This window comes from Hyaena hyaena, unplaced genomic scaffold (assembly GCF_003009895.1).
Source record: "Hyaena hyaena isolate Hyena2069 unplaced genomic scaffold, ASM300989v1 scaffold_10, whole genome shotgun sequence".
Lineage (NCBI taxonomy): Eukaryota > Metazoa > Chordata > Mammalia > Carnivora > Hyaenidae > Hyaena > Hyaena hyaena.
In genome coordinates this window covers 6,655,618-6,671,326 of record NW_024080642.1, presented here as the reverse complement: position 1 = coordinate 6,671,326, position 15,709 = coordinate 6,655,618, and the positions used below count along the sequence as shown (strand labels likewise).

The 15,709-nt window shown below is 49.6% G+C and overlaps 1 protein-coding gene across 3 annotated transcripts in view; it reads left to right on the top strand.

Moving 5' to 3' along the window:
- The window catches only part of SLC43A2 (solute carrier family 43 member 2), a 37,637-nt gene that overhangs the window by 11,943 nt on the left and 9,985 nt on the right, over positions 1–15,709 (top strand). For all 3 annotated transcript variants that reach the window (XM_039252299.1, XM_039252283.1, XM_039252291.1), the window contains exons 5-8: positions 12,817–12,909; positions 14,263–14,396; positions 14,481–14,683; positions 15,123–15,269. In XM_039252299.1, coding sequence (XP_039108230.1) covers positions 12,817–12,909; positions 14,263–14,396; positions 14,481–14,683; positions 15,123–15,269 — 577 coding nt within the window. The remainder of the gene's footprint in view (positions 1–12,816; positions 12,910–14,262; positions 14,397–14,480; positions 14,684–15,122; positions 15,270–15,709) is intronic.

The window sequence follows — 15,709 nt, the reverse complement described above, 5'->3', positions numbered from 1 at the left end:
AGCCTGTTTCAGTCTGTGACTCCCTCTCTCTCTGACCCTCCCCTGCTCACTCTGTATCTCTCTCTCTCTCTCTCTCTCCTAGAAATAAATAAAAATATTTAAAAAAAAAAGAAAACTACATTTCTCAGAGGGATTTCTATCCGACAGCAAAGTCTGGCTTGCCTCAGTTTCCCTGTGAAAAAGCTTTTATGACATAGAATCTGCTGTCCCCATTTGCAGGGCACTTTGGTCTCTGATTTCCCTTTCTACAAATGAGTCAAGTCATGCTATTGAGGGGCCCTGGGACTGCCGCTCTTCTAGAAGGAGCTTAGATAGGTAGCTGGCGCCTCGCTTTGCCGTGTTCGCTTTGTCCTGGTGGGAACGGGTAACCGTCTGGTGGAGGCCCACGGGAATGGAGAGTTCAGAGAGGTCTGTGTTGAGTGAGAAAGCACAGCACAGGGCTGTGTATGTGGGATGCTCAGGGTGTGGGTGACACAGGGGCATGGTGATGCGCACAAATCTGGGAACTCTGGTTGCCTTGCCCTGTGTGACAGGAGGGACATTTATTCTGTACTCTTTTGTGCATTTTTATTTCAGTTTTTTTTTTTTAACCAGGTAGATTTTTTTTTTTTAATGGATATATCCCTCTCCCTCCCAAGTTCCCAGGGGAAAGCAGATGTCGAAACTGTAAAAAATGTATCAGCACTGTCCAAAGTACACAGATCCCACTAAGTTGTGTAAATTATGAAACAAGAGTCATGGTTCTGTTTGTTCTTTGACAGCGTGAAAGCGACCAACTTTTTCATCAACATGAAAATTAAAAACCTGGCAGCATCCCCATGATTTCAGTCATGCTGTGCCTGTGTTATGGCACTTCTGAATCTCGGGATAAAAACAAAGAGACGGGCCTTGAACGTCAGGAGTTTATGCTCTGAGATAGAGAAGGATGCTTTATTGTAGTCAAGTTTAAGACAAATGGATAAAAACAACCACACCCTGGATCACCTTTAAGAAAGCCTTTAGGGCCCCTGGCTGGCTCAGTTGGGAGAGTATGTGACTCTTGATCTCGAGGTCATGAGTCTGGGGCCTAGGTTGAGGGTTGAGATTACTTAAAACAAAAAAGAAGAAAGCCTTTAAAATGAGCTTGTGGTTGTTATCAAGGGACATTTAGGGGAGGCTAGTGGGATTGTAAGATTTTATTTTCTGGATTTTTTAAATGATTATAAACAGTGTTTTTATGTTAAAAAGTCAATATTTTAGGGGCACCTAGATGGCTCAGTCGGTTAATCATCCGACTTTGGCTCAGGTCATGATCTCATGGTTTGTGAGTTCAAGCCCTGGGTCAGGCTCTGTGCTGACAACTTGGAGCTTGGACCCTGGAGCCTGCTTCGGATTCTCTGTCTCCCTCTCTTTCTGCCTCTCCCCTACTCCCCTCCCCAAAAAATAAATAGACCTTAAAAAAAATTTTAAGTCAACATTTTAGAAATATATATCATAAAATTCTCTAAGTATACCTTCATCAGCTTAGAATATATCTTTTCAGTATTTAAAAAAAATCTGCATAGGGACACCTGGGTGGTTTAACTGATTGAGTATCCAGCTCTTGGTTTTGGCTCAGGTCATGGTCCTAGAGTTGTGGGATCAAGTCCTACCTCGGGCTCAGCACTGCGTGAGGAGCCTGCTTGAGATTCTCTGTCTCTTCCCCTCCCCTGCTTGCGCATGCTGTCTCTCTTATAAACAAACAAACAAATCTACATATAGCCATGTTATATATTTTTAAAAAGGCTGGTACAGTTTGCATTTTTCAGTTAATGTATCTTTCACGTGTTTTTCTGCTGGGACTTAGAAATCTACCTTACTGTTTTAAACTCTAGAGATCTACTCATTATGAAATAGTTCTATGTTATTGTATAATATAGATGTACCATGATTTATTTAACCAGTTTCTTGCTAAAGGACAGTTGGGTCGGTCCCCAGGCTCTCTGATTTATGATGACGTTAAGGTGCCCAGCCCTGTACGTATATTTCTGTAAAATAAATTCCCGGAAGTGGTATTACTGTTCTTCCGCATACCAGTCCTGGTGGACCAGCAGGAATAAGAGTGGCCCTTTCTCCACATCCCTTCCTGTACGCTGTTATTAGTCTTTCAAACATCAGCCAGTCTGATCTGGTGAAAATGATATTCCATGATTTTTTAAAATTTTTCTTTAATTGTCTGCGAGGCAGAACATCTTTCCCCTCTTTTTTTGTGGTCATTTGTATTCTGTGAATTGTTTCTTTGTGTGATTTGTCTGTTTTTCTACAGGGCTGTTTTTCTTTTTTAAAGTGTTTTGTAAGAGCTCTTTTGTATATAAAGAAAATTAGCTCTCTTTTTGGAGTGAGCAAGGAATCTTCCCCTAGAGTTTTGAGGCCTCTGGGTGATCATGAATAAACTCCAGGAGGGCCGTACACTCCCTTAAGGTTGTGTGCCAGCAAACTGTGTGTGCCCAGGTGCATCTCTCTGCGGGAAGGACTGTTGCTCTCGTCAGCCTCTAACAGGTCTGTGCAATGTCCGAAAGCACCGGAGCAGGAGCACTCCCATTAAGCTCCTCGCCCGCCCATTCGGAGGCCAAAGCTACATAGGATACCTAGTGACCAGGCAAGAAAACCATCTGATTGTTACCTAAAGCATTTGGTTAGCAGATACCTGTTTAAGGGAGGCTGGTGGCTTGTTTCCTAAGGTCTCCATTCTTGGGTCTGGAGCAAGGATTAGCAAACTGCTGCCCCTAGGCCAAATCCAGACCACTGGTGAGTGTGGGGCGACGGATCAGGTAGAGGCCAGGTGGAAGCCGGCGGCGAGGGTGGTGAGAGAATTCACCCAAGGCAGAACGAAGGAGATACGAGTTTATCAGATATACCGCAGGGGAGCAGCGGGCAGAACAGCTGAAGAGAGACTGTCTGCCGGGAGGCAGTGGTGGGGGGCTGTAGTTAAGGTGGGGAGTGAGGAGGTCTGGGAATGTAGGTTCCTTGTTTGGCACCTGTGTCTGGGTATAAGTAGCCCATTGGTCAGCTGGGGCTAATGGCTATTTTGAGGTGGGTCACCTAACGGGCCTGTTTGTACTCAGCCTAGTGGTCACCACGCGCCCTTACTCAGGTTTCCATTGCTCAAGCCTGTTGCCTAAAAGAGGCCTCTACGGTGCGGGGTGCGGATTGTAAACAAAGTGTTTATTGGAACATAGCTATGCCCACTTGTTTACTATTGTCCGCAGCTGCCTTTGTGCTGTCGGGGCAGAGTGAGGGAGTTGTACAGAGACTGTATGGCCTGCAAGACCTAAAATGTGTACTGCCTGGCACTTTACGACCTTTGGACTGAGGCGCTAAGAAGCTACTCAGTTACCATTCCTTGTCCAAAGGCAGATGACGCCCTCACCCCCTCACCCCCACCCTACTGAGCCCCCTTCTAGGCACATGGGCCAACTCCCTGAAACTTCTGAGTCATTCCTCCCCGTCCACCGCTGCCCCGGCCCGAGGGATCTCGGGGGGCATTCTCTGGTCCCATGCCGCCTCAGGTAGGGGCTTCGTGGCTCTCCTTTCCCGAATAGAGCCCAGAAGGGGGATGAGAAGCAGGCCAGTGAGGACAGAGCCGGAGTTCTCGGGCAGTGTTGTAGGGCTGGCCGAGGCTTCTGCTGAGCAGAGCGCAGTCTCGTTCTGACACAGCCCAGATCTTTAAAAGCAGAACTGCCAGGATCGGCTCCCAGAGACGCCAGGCTAGCAGCATAGTGGCACTTTCTGTTTCGTCTCCCACCCATGTTCTAATTTGGGGGACAAAGGACTCTTTAGGGTTGCCTTTAGGAACTTCCTAAATCAAGTCTCCTACCACTTCTTTGGGGCCATGGATAATCAACTCTGTGATAACCTGGAAATTTGGGGGAATGTGTTGCCACAGAAACGCTGATTTGGGGACTTTCTGAGTTCCAAGAAGTTTTTGTGTTGTATGGTATAAATAGACATGACCAGGGGCTGTGAGCTGTCACCTCATTGGTGGAGAGGGGGGTCCCAAAGTAGGCAAAATGCCTTTTCCCCAGAGGCCAGGGCGAGATGATCAATAGCGCCTGAGAGGTCTGTACTCCTGTGTGATCCTTCCAGAGTAGAGGCTCAGAAGGGCAAGACTGAATCCCATTCCGGGGGGCTGCCGACAACCAGAACTGGCTTTCCCAGGTCCCCGAAACAGAGGGCCTAAACTGCCCACGGTGACATCCTCAGGGGAAGGGGAGGTCACTCCATGGGAACAGAGTACTTCCCAAGGTGCAGAGCCCCAGCCCTCCCGCTGGACGTCTGGACAGCACACTTTGGTCTGTTTGCCCAGTGTCTAGCGTTTGTACAACCCTTTAACTCGCTTCATTGGCTGGAGTGCAAATACCAGCCGGCGGCTGAGGTGGCATCTTTGGGCCACCACCCTGTGATCCAGGGCCTGGGGTTGCTTAGAGATGGGAGCAGATGTGACCGACATTGTGAACAAATCTTTTCCACTTCATTACTCTGCCCCCTGTCCCTACGGGCGGGACGGGGTTCTGAGCTGGAAACCTTGCGGCAAAACGGTCACAAACTGTTCTCAGGCTCCTTAATGAAAAATTTCTCTATGGGCTCTTCCTGTTTGATTCATTGAAGTCTGACTTTACTTCAGGAAGAAACGATCCCATGGGAGGTGGGACCAGAGTTTGATGAGAACAGAATAAATATCCCTCTTTAAATACCGAGAGGGGAGGAAAAGGAATCAAGGCACAGCAGTGAAGCGTGTGCCCCCTGGTGGGGGATGGGAATTCGGCGTTCCTGCTCAGCTGACCCATTTCTACCAGGAGAAAATCCCTGCAGTGCCCGGAGCCAGTTCTGTCTTTTGTTTTTTTTGTTTGTTTGTTTGTTTTAATGTTTTTCATTTATTTCTGAGAGAGAGACAGAGAGAGACAGTGTGAGCAGGGGAGAGTCAGAGAGAAAGGGAGATACAGAATCTGCAACAGGCTCCAGGCTCTGAGCTGTCAGCACAGAGCCCGATGCAGGACCCGAACCCACGAACCGTGAGATCATGGCCTGAGCTGAAGTCAGATGTTTAACCGACTGAGCCACCCAGGCGCCCCTGTCTTTTGGTTTTTATCCCGGTTCCTGAGAGCCCGCTGCCCAGCTGATCGCCACCGACCTGGGAAAAATGCACCCATCAGAGGGCTCTGCCTTAGGAATTGGTTCACCATGTGACACGTTCAGGGGTGAACAGAAAGTGTAGTGGAGGCAGCGACAGGGCTGGACCTGGCTGGGAAGGCAAACAAGGTGGTTTCGGGAGTGCGGCCCCTCCTCCCCACCCCTGCAGCAGCAAAGCGGAAAGGTGACCACAAGGACCTTTTCCTGGCAGTGTGTGCTTGGAGCTGCCCGGTTGTTGGGGTTAGGAAATAGCCTCGCTTTGCTGAGTCTGCTTGTCCAGACTGGTACCTGGATCCCGGCCTATACAAGTTGTACAGAGCTCTGGGCGTGTACACCAGCCACCTCTGGAAGTGGCCCCTGGTGTACCCTTAGCTGGTGGGCTTGGGGGACGTGGATTTGGAAAGCGAGTTCGAGGGGCTATGCGGACCGCCTGCCAGCCAGGGCCTAAAGGTCTTTGGAGCTCCTGAGGAGAGAGGCATGTTATAGAGGGTCTGCAAGGAAGCCAGCCGGTCCTCACCATCGTGGAGCCTAGGCCTCTGGGTCCTCTTGTCCAGTAGCCATGTTCGGTGGCCAGAACTCCAGGGGAGGGCCGCCTGCAGCTGCTGTTTTCCCCTCTGGGAAGGTCACACCGCCCGGGCCTGTTTACAGTGCAGCCACGAGGCTGAGAATGAGTCACCACCGGTAACCCCGAGCAAGCTAGGCCTTGGTCTCTGCCTGGAGAGCCCGTTCCAGCCCCAGCCCTTGCAGAGACAGCAGCAGCGGCTGTGGGAAGCGCCCAGAGCCGAGGGGGAGGGGCTGTGCTCCCCACCTGTGAGTGCAGTTGTGACTCCAGAACCAGGAAACCGCTCCTGCTGAGTGTTTTCCCGTGTCGTCTGTCATTGTAGCCTGGCTCCAGCTTCCTACTTGGCGGAAGAGCTGGTTCTTCCCCCTCCGCCCAGCCCTTGAGGCCCGCACTAGGGCACTCTGCTCAGCGCTCAGCCATGCCTCCATCATCAGGGCTTCTGAGTAGCCGTTATGTACAGTTGAGGTCATTTGGAGGCAGAAGGAGGGAGAGGGTGGGAGGGAGGAGGAGACCAGAGTGGGAGGAGACAGACCTAAGAATGAAATAGGAGAAAGTCCAAGGGCAAGTGCAAGTCTACTTGAAGGTGTGGCCCTGGACCATGGGGAGGTCAAGAGGAGGGAAACGGCAGGTAGGTCCAAAGGGAACATCGGAAGGAATGTAAAAAGAAACCTTTAGTGGGGAGAGCAGACAGAGTGCTTAATAAGGAGCAAATAGAAGCCCGAGAGGTGAGGGTAATTGCCCTGAGAACCAAACTCAGATTTCCAAGGGGCAGAGTAGTCCAGTGGCTATGCTCGGAAGCTTGACCTGCTTTGGATCCCAAATTTGACACTTACCAGTTTGAGGGTGTCCCTCGACTTTCCTAATCCTAGAGTTGTATACCCCATAAGTGAGAGTAAAAAGTGACACTTACCTTGGAAGATTGTTTTGAGGGTTTGTAAGATAATAACTACAGTAGGTATTAAAAATAGTTGCTATTATGATGCTACTATATTATTATATGCTATTGTACTAATATAATTATGCCATATTATTGTATATTAGTACTTCATACTAAGAAAAATCCTTTAATCAATCTGCTCCTGGACATAGCAAATGGGGGAAATCTCCTGGCAGGCATGACAGCTTTAGGAGGAAGGGAAGGAAGTGGCTTAAAGGAAAAACACAATTAGTATTAACATTTAAAGAATAATTAACATCCTTAGGGAAACCCTCTCTTCTCCTGTGCTTGCTATTCTTTTGTGACCACACACTGACTGTTGCCAGGATGTTTATACACTGGGTTTCATTGGCCAAGGTCACCCTTGATGTTTTTTTTCAGAGCAATTTCATCTGACATAAATGCTAGGTAGGCCCTAAGAGCTGACATACACTTTGACTACCTATTTAAAGACTTGTGTTGGTCAAAAGAACACCATGAACTAAGAAGTTAAATTAACTTTGAAGTTAAATGACAAACTAGGAAAATACACCTGTACTATACGGACAAACTGTAACTGTCGTTAATATATGAAGAGCCTATAAGAAATCAATATAAAAAGATTAACATCCTCATAGGAGAAAAGGACAAATGAGGAATATAAATGACTGATTTTTAAAATTGTAGAAAATGTTCAAAGTCCTTAGTAATCAGTAAATGCAAATGTTTTAATTTCGTTTTTTAGTCATGGAAATTTTTAAATATATACACGGTATTAGAATAGTATAATGATCCCATATGCCCATCTTGCAACTTCAACAATTACCAACTCACAACCAGCCTTGCTTTGTTCCTGTCTCCACCCACCATCCAGAGTGTTTTGAGGCAAATATCAATCATTGATTCATTTCATCCATATACACAAAGAAGTGGATTTTAAAACAAGGATGTTGGTAAAGTGGCAAATACTAAAAATAATGATACCTTGAAATGTTGGAGTGGATGCGGTGAAATAGACACCCTACAATGCTGCTAGTGGGAGTTACCAATTGGTGTAAGTTTTCTGGAAGGTGTTTGGCACAGGTTCTCACAAAAGCTTAAGAATGTGTATTCCCTTTTGCCTACTGATTCTATTTTTGGGAATTTACCTCAAGGGAATAATAGCTATGTGCACATAGGCTTATCTTTAAGAATGTTAATTAAAAAGACTTGAGTTTCAACATCAGAGAAATGCTTGCATAAATTATAGACCATTCAGATAAGGAAATACCAGACAGTCATTACAAATTATGTTGAAAGTGAATACGAAGTTAGAAAACATTTATAGGGATGCCTGGCTGGCTCAGTCACTGGAGCATGCAATTTTTGATCTCAGGGTCGTGAGTTCGAGCCCCATGGTGGGTATAGAGATTACTTAAAATTTTTAAAAATAATAATAGTAAAAAACAACTTTAAATAAAAAACTTTTAAAAGAAAGAAAAAAGGAAACTATATCAAGTAAAAGGGAAAAATTGTAAAATGACATGTAGCATATGATCCCAGTTTTGTTTAAAAGTTACCGATATTTATAGGAAAAAGATTAATGGGAAACACATTAAAAATACTAACATGATTATATCAGGGGGATTTTTATTTTATTCTTTCTTTATGTATACTTTTTTTTTAATGTTTTATTTATTTCTGAGAGAGAGAGAGACAGCATGAGCAGGGGAGGGTCAGAGAGAGAGGGAGACACAGAATCCGAAGGAGCCTCCAGGCTCTGAGCTAGCTGTCAGCACAGAGCCCAACACGGGGCTCAAACCCACGAACCGTGAGATCATGACCTGAGCTGAAGTCAGATGCTTAACCGACTGGGCCACTCAGGTGCCCCTTTCTATGTATACTTTGTTCCAAATGTTTTACAATTGCTTTTCTAATCAGAAAAAAATAATCCTAATTTAAAACACAGGATAAAGGGGCACCTGGGTGTCTCAGTCGACTGAGCTTCCGTCTTGGGCTCAGGTCATGATTTCATAGCTTGTGAGTTCAAGCCCCGCATCGTGCTCTGTGCTAACAGCTAGTTCAGAGCCTGGAGCCTGCTTCGGATTCTGTGCCTCCCTCTCTCTCTGCCCCTCCCCTGTTCATGCTCTGTCTCTCTCTCTCAAAAAATAAACAAACATTAAAAAAATAAATTAAATAAAATACAGGATATAGGTGTTGGTGGAAAGACTGTATAGTGTGGTTTGATCTGAGGCTCTACTCCCCTAGGAATTGCTCTGCTGACCAAAGTAACGTGTTGGGGCAAATTTTCTTGGTGTTGCTAAGAGTGTTCTAGGCAGCGAGAAGGAGAGCAGCTAAAAGGCTACTGCCCTTGTCTTGGTATGGCGACAAGGGCCTCATCCACGGGCAGATGGGAGGTCAGTCCTCTTCCTCAGCTTCCTGTTCTTCCCTGTCCTGGATCTGGTTCTGAGGAGAAGATTCCGGAAGATCAGGCCAGGTTGTGTGCTAGCCCCAAGTCCATTGTTCTGTGGGTCTCTAGCCTAGGTTAGGGTTAAGGCAAACTTGAGCTTAAGAAGACAGAAGGCCAAGGGCTGGCTAGCAAGCTGTCTCCTTTTTTAGAGTATTCCCAGCCCATTTGAAAAGTTGGGAGACACCTTTGTGTGCTCAAAGGTGACTACGGCAACAAGAGCGGCTTTCTGGCTTGACTTACATCAAGTAGCCTTCCCTGTACCGGGCGCTTGGCCTCCATGCGCTCTTCTGGTTCAGTTCCAAGCCCTCTTTGATCCCTTTCTTCCTTTATTTCCCCTGGCTGGAGTGGCGACTGAGGTTGGAACAGTTCCTTCCATATAAGCAGAACAAGTCTGTGGATTCTCCCGGGGGTGGATGTGACCCCAGAAAGGCCTCACCTGCAAGGCTGCCTTGCTAGGTGAGGCCACACAGAGCAGCCCGAATATGTGAGCTCAGGAGCGGAGGCGTGTCCTCTGAACCACGGCATACCCGGGAAGCAGGTATGCACAGTAGGATTAGGCACCTTCAGTACTCCCCTAGGTGTTCCCGGGCGCACGTGAGCGTGTCACATTGCCTCTGTGTCCAGCTGGGGGGAATTTCTGTATGCTTTCTCTCCTTCTCTGGCCCTGTCTGAGAAGCCTGAGTGGACAGAGGGGCCACTCTGCGTGAGGGCTGGAAGAAGAGCTCTTTGTGTCCTTGGGATTCTTTGCGGAGTCCGGATGGCCGCCCTGGCCCGCTGCCGTAACATGGCTAATTGGCCAGACGTGATAGATTCATTCAGGTTCCTTTTTCATCCTGGGACCCCACATCATCTTACGTTTCTTACTCATTATTTTTTAATAGTGATGTCGAGACAAATTCACATACCATACATTTCACCTAAAGTATACAGTTGAGTTGTTTTTAGTACATTCAGAGTTGTGCAGCCATCACCGTAATCAATTATATCACCCCAAATAGAAACCCTGTACCCATTAGCATTTCCTCCCTTTTCACTCCCAGCTTCCTCTGCCCCAGCCCTGGGCAACCACTAATCTATTTGTTGTCTCTATGGACTTGCCCATTCTAGACATTTCGTATAAATGGAATCATACAATATGTGGTCTTCTGTGACTTGTTTCTTTCAGCTCGCACAGTGTTCTCAAGGTGCATCCGTGCTGTAGTGTGCATCAGTACCTGATTTCCTCTTGTGGCTCAGTAATATTCCATTGTACAAACAGACCACAGCTTGTTTGTCCATTCACCCACTGATGGGCATTGGCATTGTTTGTCCTTTTTTGTTACTGTAAAGAATGCCGCCACAATTTTGTGAGTCCATATGTTTTCATTTCTCTTGGGTATATACCTAGGAGTGAAATTTCTAAGTCATATGATAACTCTGTGGTTAACTGCTGGAGGAACTGCCAGACTGTTATCCAAAGTGGCTGTGTCCCGGGGCGCCTGCGGGGCTCAGTCGGTTGAGCGTCCGACTTCGGCTCAGGTCATGATCTCGCGGTTCGTGGGTTTGAGCCCCATGTCGGGCTCTGTGCTGACAGTCAGCTCAGAGCCTGGAGACTGTTTTGTGGTTTTTTTTTTTTTAATGTTTTTTATTTATTTCTGAGAAAGAGAGAGAGAGGGAGACACAGAATCTGAAACAGGCTCGAGGCTCTGAGCTAGCTGTCAGCACAGAGCCCGACGTGGGGCTCGAACTCACGAACCATGAGATCATGACCCGAGCCGAAGTCGAACACTTAACCGACTGAGCCACCCAGGTGCCCCGCCTGGAGCCTGTTTCGGATTCTGTGTCTCCCTCTCTCTGACCCTCCCCTGCTCACGCTGTCTCTCTCTCTCTCAGAAATAAAACATTAAAAAACAAAACAAAACAAAACACCAAAGTGGCTGTGCACCATCTTAACATTTCCAGCAGCAGGGCATTAGGGTTCTGATTTCCCATATATCTCATCAACATTTGTTATTATCTGTGTAGCCACCCTGGCGGGTATTAAGCCATATCTCATTGTGGTTTCAACTTGCATTTCCCCAAGATTAATGATACTGAGTGGATTTTCATGTGCTTATTGGCCATGTGTAGATCTTTGGAGAAATGTCTGTTCAGATCTTTTGCCCATTTAAAAAACAGGGTTTTTTAAAAATTATTATTGAGTTGTAGGAGTCTTTTATATATACATAATGCATAGACACACGCCCCTTATCAGATGTATGATTTGCAGACATTTTCTCTCCTTTGTGTGTTCTTTTCACTTTCTTGGTGGTGCCTTTTTTTTTTCTTTTATGTTTATTTAGTTTTGAGAGAGAGATAGAGAGACAAAGTGTGAGCAGAGGAGGGGCAGAGAGAGAGGGAGACACAGAACCAAAATAGGCTCTGGGCTCTGAGCTGTCAGCACAGAGCCCAATGCGGGGCTCAAACCCACGAACCGAGATCATGACCTGAGCCGAAGTTGCATGTTCAACCAACTGAGCCACCCAAGCATCCCTTGCTGGTGCCCTCTGAAGCACAAAAGCTTTTAATTTTGGTGATGTCCCTTCCTCATTTTTCATTGTGGGCAAAACAGGCAGAAATGATGAGGGGCAGGGACGGCCAAGTTCAAACTGCACGCATTCAGCAACAATGGATTGGCTCACAGGTGGCAGTGTTCTGTGTTTAAGAAAACCCCAATATGATTCCAGGCAAATGGGAGAGGGGATGATAGATTAGGTCCATATGAACAACCTGAATTCAGTGAAGCAGGTTGGCATAGCTACACAGAGAGTGCTCCTCCATGCCCTGGGCGCTGTGCACATGGAACGGCAGAGCCTCTTCACAGCATGGCAGTGCGGGCTCTCTGGAGGCAAGGGAGAGGAGATACAAACTGGCTGTTTGGGAGGATATACTTTGCCCTAGGTCTGTGTGACTCTGTGACTATATTGTCACATTTACCATGCCTGGATTTGGGTAGACTCACCGGCCAGGTGGGTCTTAGCTTTGAAGTTGTGGCGGGTGGGCCCAGAATGAGCTGATATGGGAGGTGTGTGAGCGACCTTGCTGGGAAAAGAGACTGAGTATTTCTTGCCATCGGTCTTCTGCAGTGCCCGTCACTGGGGTAAAATGTGAGGGGGAGAGGGAGAGCCTTCCTTGCACTTAGAAACTCAGAAGTAGGAATCCCAAGGCTAGCCTAGCTCTCCTGTCAGCCCTGAGGGAACTGTAGAATTCTGATTGGCACCTTCCAGAAGCCTACTGTCTTAGAACCGAAAGCAGCTTTTGCTGACATCTGGTCCTTCTGGGACGCTGATATTTTTATGTATACAGTGACACTCTCATCCCCAAATAGATTCTTATTTTTAACAGGCTTGCTCCCTTTGAGGGATGCCTGAGGCTCCCGACTTTGCTCCCTGGCACCTCACTGTAATCCTGCAAAGACAGGAAGGCCCCTGGTATGTGCCTGAGCAAAGAGGAGGGACACTCACCAGCCCGGAAGTCCAACAGCTCAGAGTCCGACCCAGACTCGGAGTTCTGCATTAATCTCCCCTCCCCTTATCAGACTAAGTCCCGGATGAAAGGCTTCCAATGAGCCGTAATTACCCACTCCTCGCACTCCCTCAATGACACAGGAAGGAGAGCAGATAAGAGATGGAAACTGAGGATACCTCGATTCCCTCCCCCACGCCTCCCCCACAAGTCCGCTGCCCATTCTCTCAGTGGGCTCCCTTGCTTCTTGTCTTTCAGCTACCCAACATGTTTGGCGACCTTCGGTCCACATTTATTGCCTTGATGATTGGATCCTATGCCTCCTCAGCAGTCACCTTCCCGGGAATCAAGGTGAGGGTGTGGCCAGCCTCACCTTCTTGTCCTACTGTCTGAGCAGAGCCCTCTCCCTTGGCTCCTTCAGCCTCCTCTGAAGAGGGAAGTAGTTGTGAGTTCTGGGGTTCGCCCCTCCCCACCACCCACACCTGGGAGGATGCACCTGGGCTTCACAAGAGTAAGAAAAGAAAACCACTGCACCATGGGAGACGGAAAGTTCAAGCATATCACACAGGGTGTTCCGCAGGCCGCCTTTGCGTTTCTGGGCTGGGGTAGAGAAGAGGGATGGGTGAGTTCGTCCCCGGTCACCCCGCCCCCGGTCTGTTGTTGCTGGGCTGTTACTCATTAGCCAGAGCAATGCTCTTGGCTAAGTTGGTTCAGCTGTTTCCCTCCCAGGCAGGATTCTGAGCCCGTGGAAGTCACGCAGGGTCAGGAGGAAGCAAACACCTCACAGCCCATCAGCCCCAGCACCCACTCCAGATACTGTTGCCCCTGCGAAGGCTTCAGGAGGGGCTTGTCCCACGTCTGGTCTCAGCACCAAATCAAATCCCCTTTCCCGTGGTACATGGCGGGGAGGCCATGGACAGGAGCGCTGGCCTCCTGGGAGTCAGGGGCCCTGGAGGGTGTGGAGCCAGCCATCCTGTGGCCTCTAGGAGTCCTCACACTCTGGAGCGTTGGGGGGTCCACAAGTTCCTCCTCCACCTCTCCCGCTCTCCTTGCTGTCTAACTGCTGGTCCCCTCCCTGGGGAGCTGGGCAGCTGTCTGCCAGGACACTGGCGACTCTTGTGCTGGAAATAAATGGTAACAGTGACAACGACAGCTAATACGCTTGCTCAGCAGGCTTCCCACCCGCCAGGCCCTGTACTGAGCACTCTGGGGATCACACCCGCAGCCCCTGAGGGTACGTGCCAGTGTGACGCCCATTTCACAGAGGAGCAAAGGGAGACATCCATCTCCTCCTTGGGTATTTGGGGGCACCTGCCATGTGCATCCTTGAAGGCACATCCGTGAACAAGGCCAGCAGGTTCGCGTTCCCAAGGAGCTGGACTAGTAACGGACTAGGAAAGTGATCAAGAAGTCAGTGATCTCAGCCAGGGCTGTTCTCTGTGAACTTGTGAGGTGACAGCAATGGAGGCAGTCAGGAAAGGCCTCTCCAACGAGGTGACACGTGGTCCAAGTTGGAGGCACAGGGGGTTAACAATGTGCCGGGGCAAGCTGAGATTATTGGGACGACCGGACACCAAGGCTGGCAGGGTGCAGCTCGGCACAGGAAGAGCAGGGCTGTCAGATGCCCCCTGCCCGCCACCTGCCCTGCCTGCCTTCTGCTAACCCTGCCCCCTGGCCCTGCGCCTACCCCATTGTGCCTGTCAGGTCATCTACGACTTCGGCGCCTCCTTCATCATCATTCTCGTGGTCTGGGCCGGCTGCTCCGGGTTGGTTTTCCTCAACTGCTTCTTTAACTGGCCCCTGGAGCCTTTCCCGGGGCCGGAGGACATGGACTACTCGTAAGTGGGTGTGCCGTCTGCCCCTAATCCCACCCTGGCCAGGGTCCTGGGCAGCACCGATGGACACTCTCCTGTGACCTCCAGGGTGAAGATCAAGTTCAGCTGGCTGGGCTTTGACCACAAGATCACAGGGAAGCAGTTCTACAAGCAGGTGACCACGGTGGGGCGCCGCCTCAGCGTGGGCAGCTCCATGAGGAGCAGCAAGGAGCAGGCAGCACTACAGGAGGGCCACAAGCTCTGCCTGTCCACCATTGACCTGGAGGTGAAGTGCAAGCCAGACACTGCAGGTACCCACCTCACAGCCCTCACCTGCTAGGCCCGCATCCATACCTGCACCTCAGCAATGGGGAGGAGGCAGCCAGCCCAACCCGGAAGCCCTAGGCTCCTTCCCAGGCCCAGCAGCTCCTGAGGGCTTCACGGGTGCCGTCTCACTTCACTCCCACTTGATCCCCAGAGGGCAAGCAGCACCCTGCAAACGGGCTTACAGATGAATGCGCTAAGGCCCAGGCTGGAGAAGGGAGTCTTCCAACTCCTTTCACACACCTGGGTGACCCAGGTCCACCACGCACACATTTTTCCTTGCCCAGGCCCATCCCTCATCCAGCACGGGGTGATCTGGTCAGCAAATCAGGCCTTATGTATGGCCAGCCCCTGGGTAGTGGGTAGGCTGCGGGCACGGGGGTACGGCCATTGGTCCTCCAGAGCACCCCGGTCTTGTCCCCACAGCGGCCCCCTCCTTTATGCACAGCGTGTTCAGCCCCATCCTGCTGCTCAGCCTGGTCACTATGTGCATCACCCAGCTGCGGCTCATCTTCTACATGGGCGCCATGAACAACATCCTCAAGTTCCTGGTCAGCGGCGACCAGGATGTAGGTAGGTGGCCCCCGGACCTCGACGCGCGTCCCCATAGGAGGGCACCCCGCCATCCGTGCTCCCTCCTGCCCACCAGAGGTTAAGCCCACCACCAGGGAGGTAGTAGGTAGTAGGCCAGGAAATGGCAGGCCTCAAAGGATTCCCTGCCCTCGAGAGCCATGTCACCCCAGCCAGCCCCCACTGCTCTCTCCCGTTGCCATTAGAATTTCCCGGTTTAGAGGCGGGGGAGGGGGACTAAAATAATTACAGGTGTTCAGGGTGTGAGGCGTATGCTTTCCATTGCCTCAGGGGGACCTTCTGCAAGCCTGTGCGTAACTGAAAACACGGTGCCCCATGGAGTGCTCCACCTGAGAGCCTGCTGAGAGACAGGCAGGCAGCCCCATTGCCAAGGATCTCCCCACCCTGGGAAACCGCAGGCTTGGCCGCGGACAGGCTGTGTG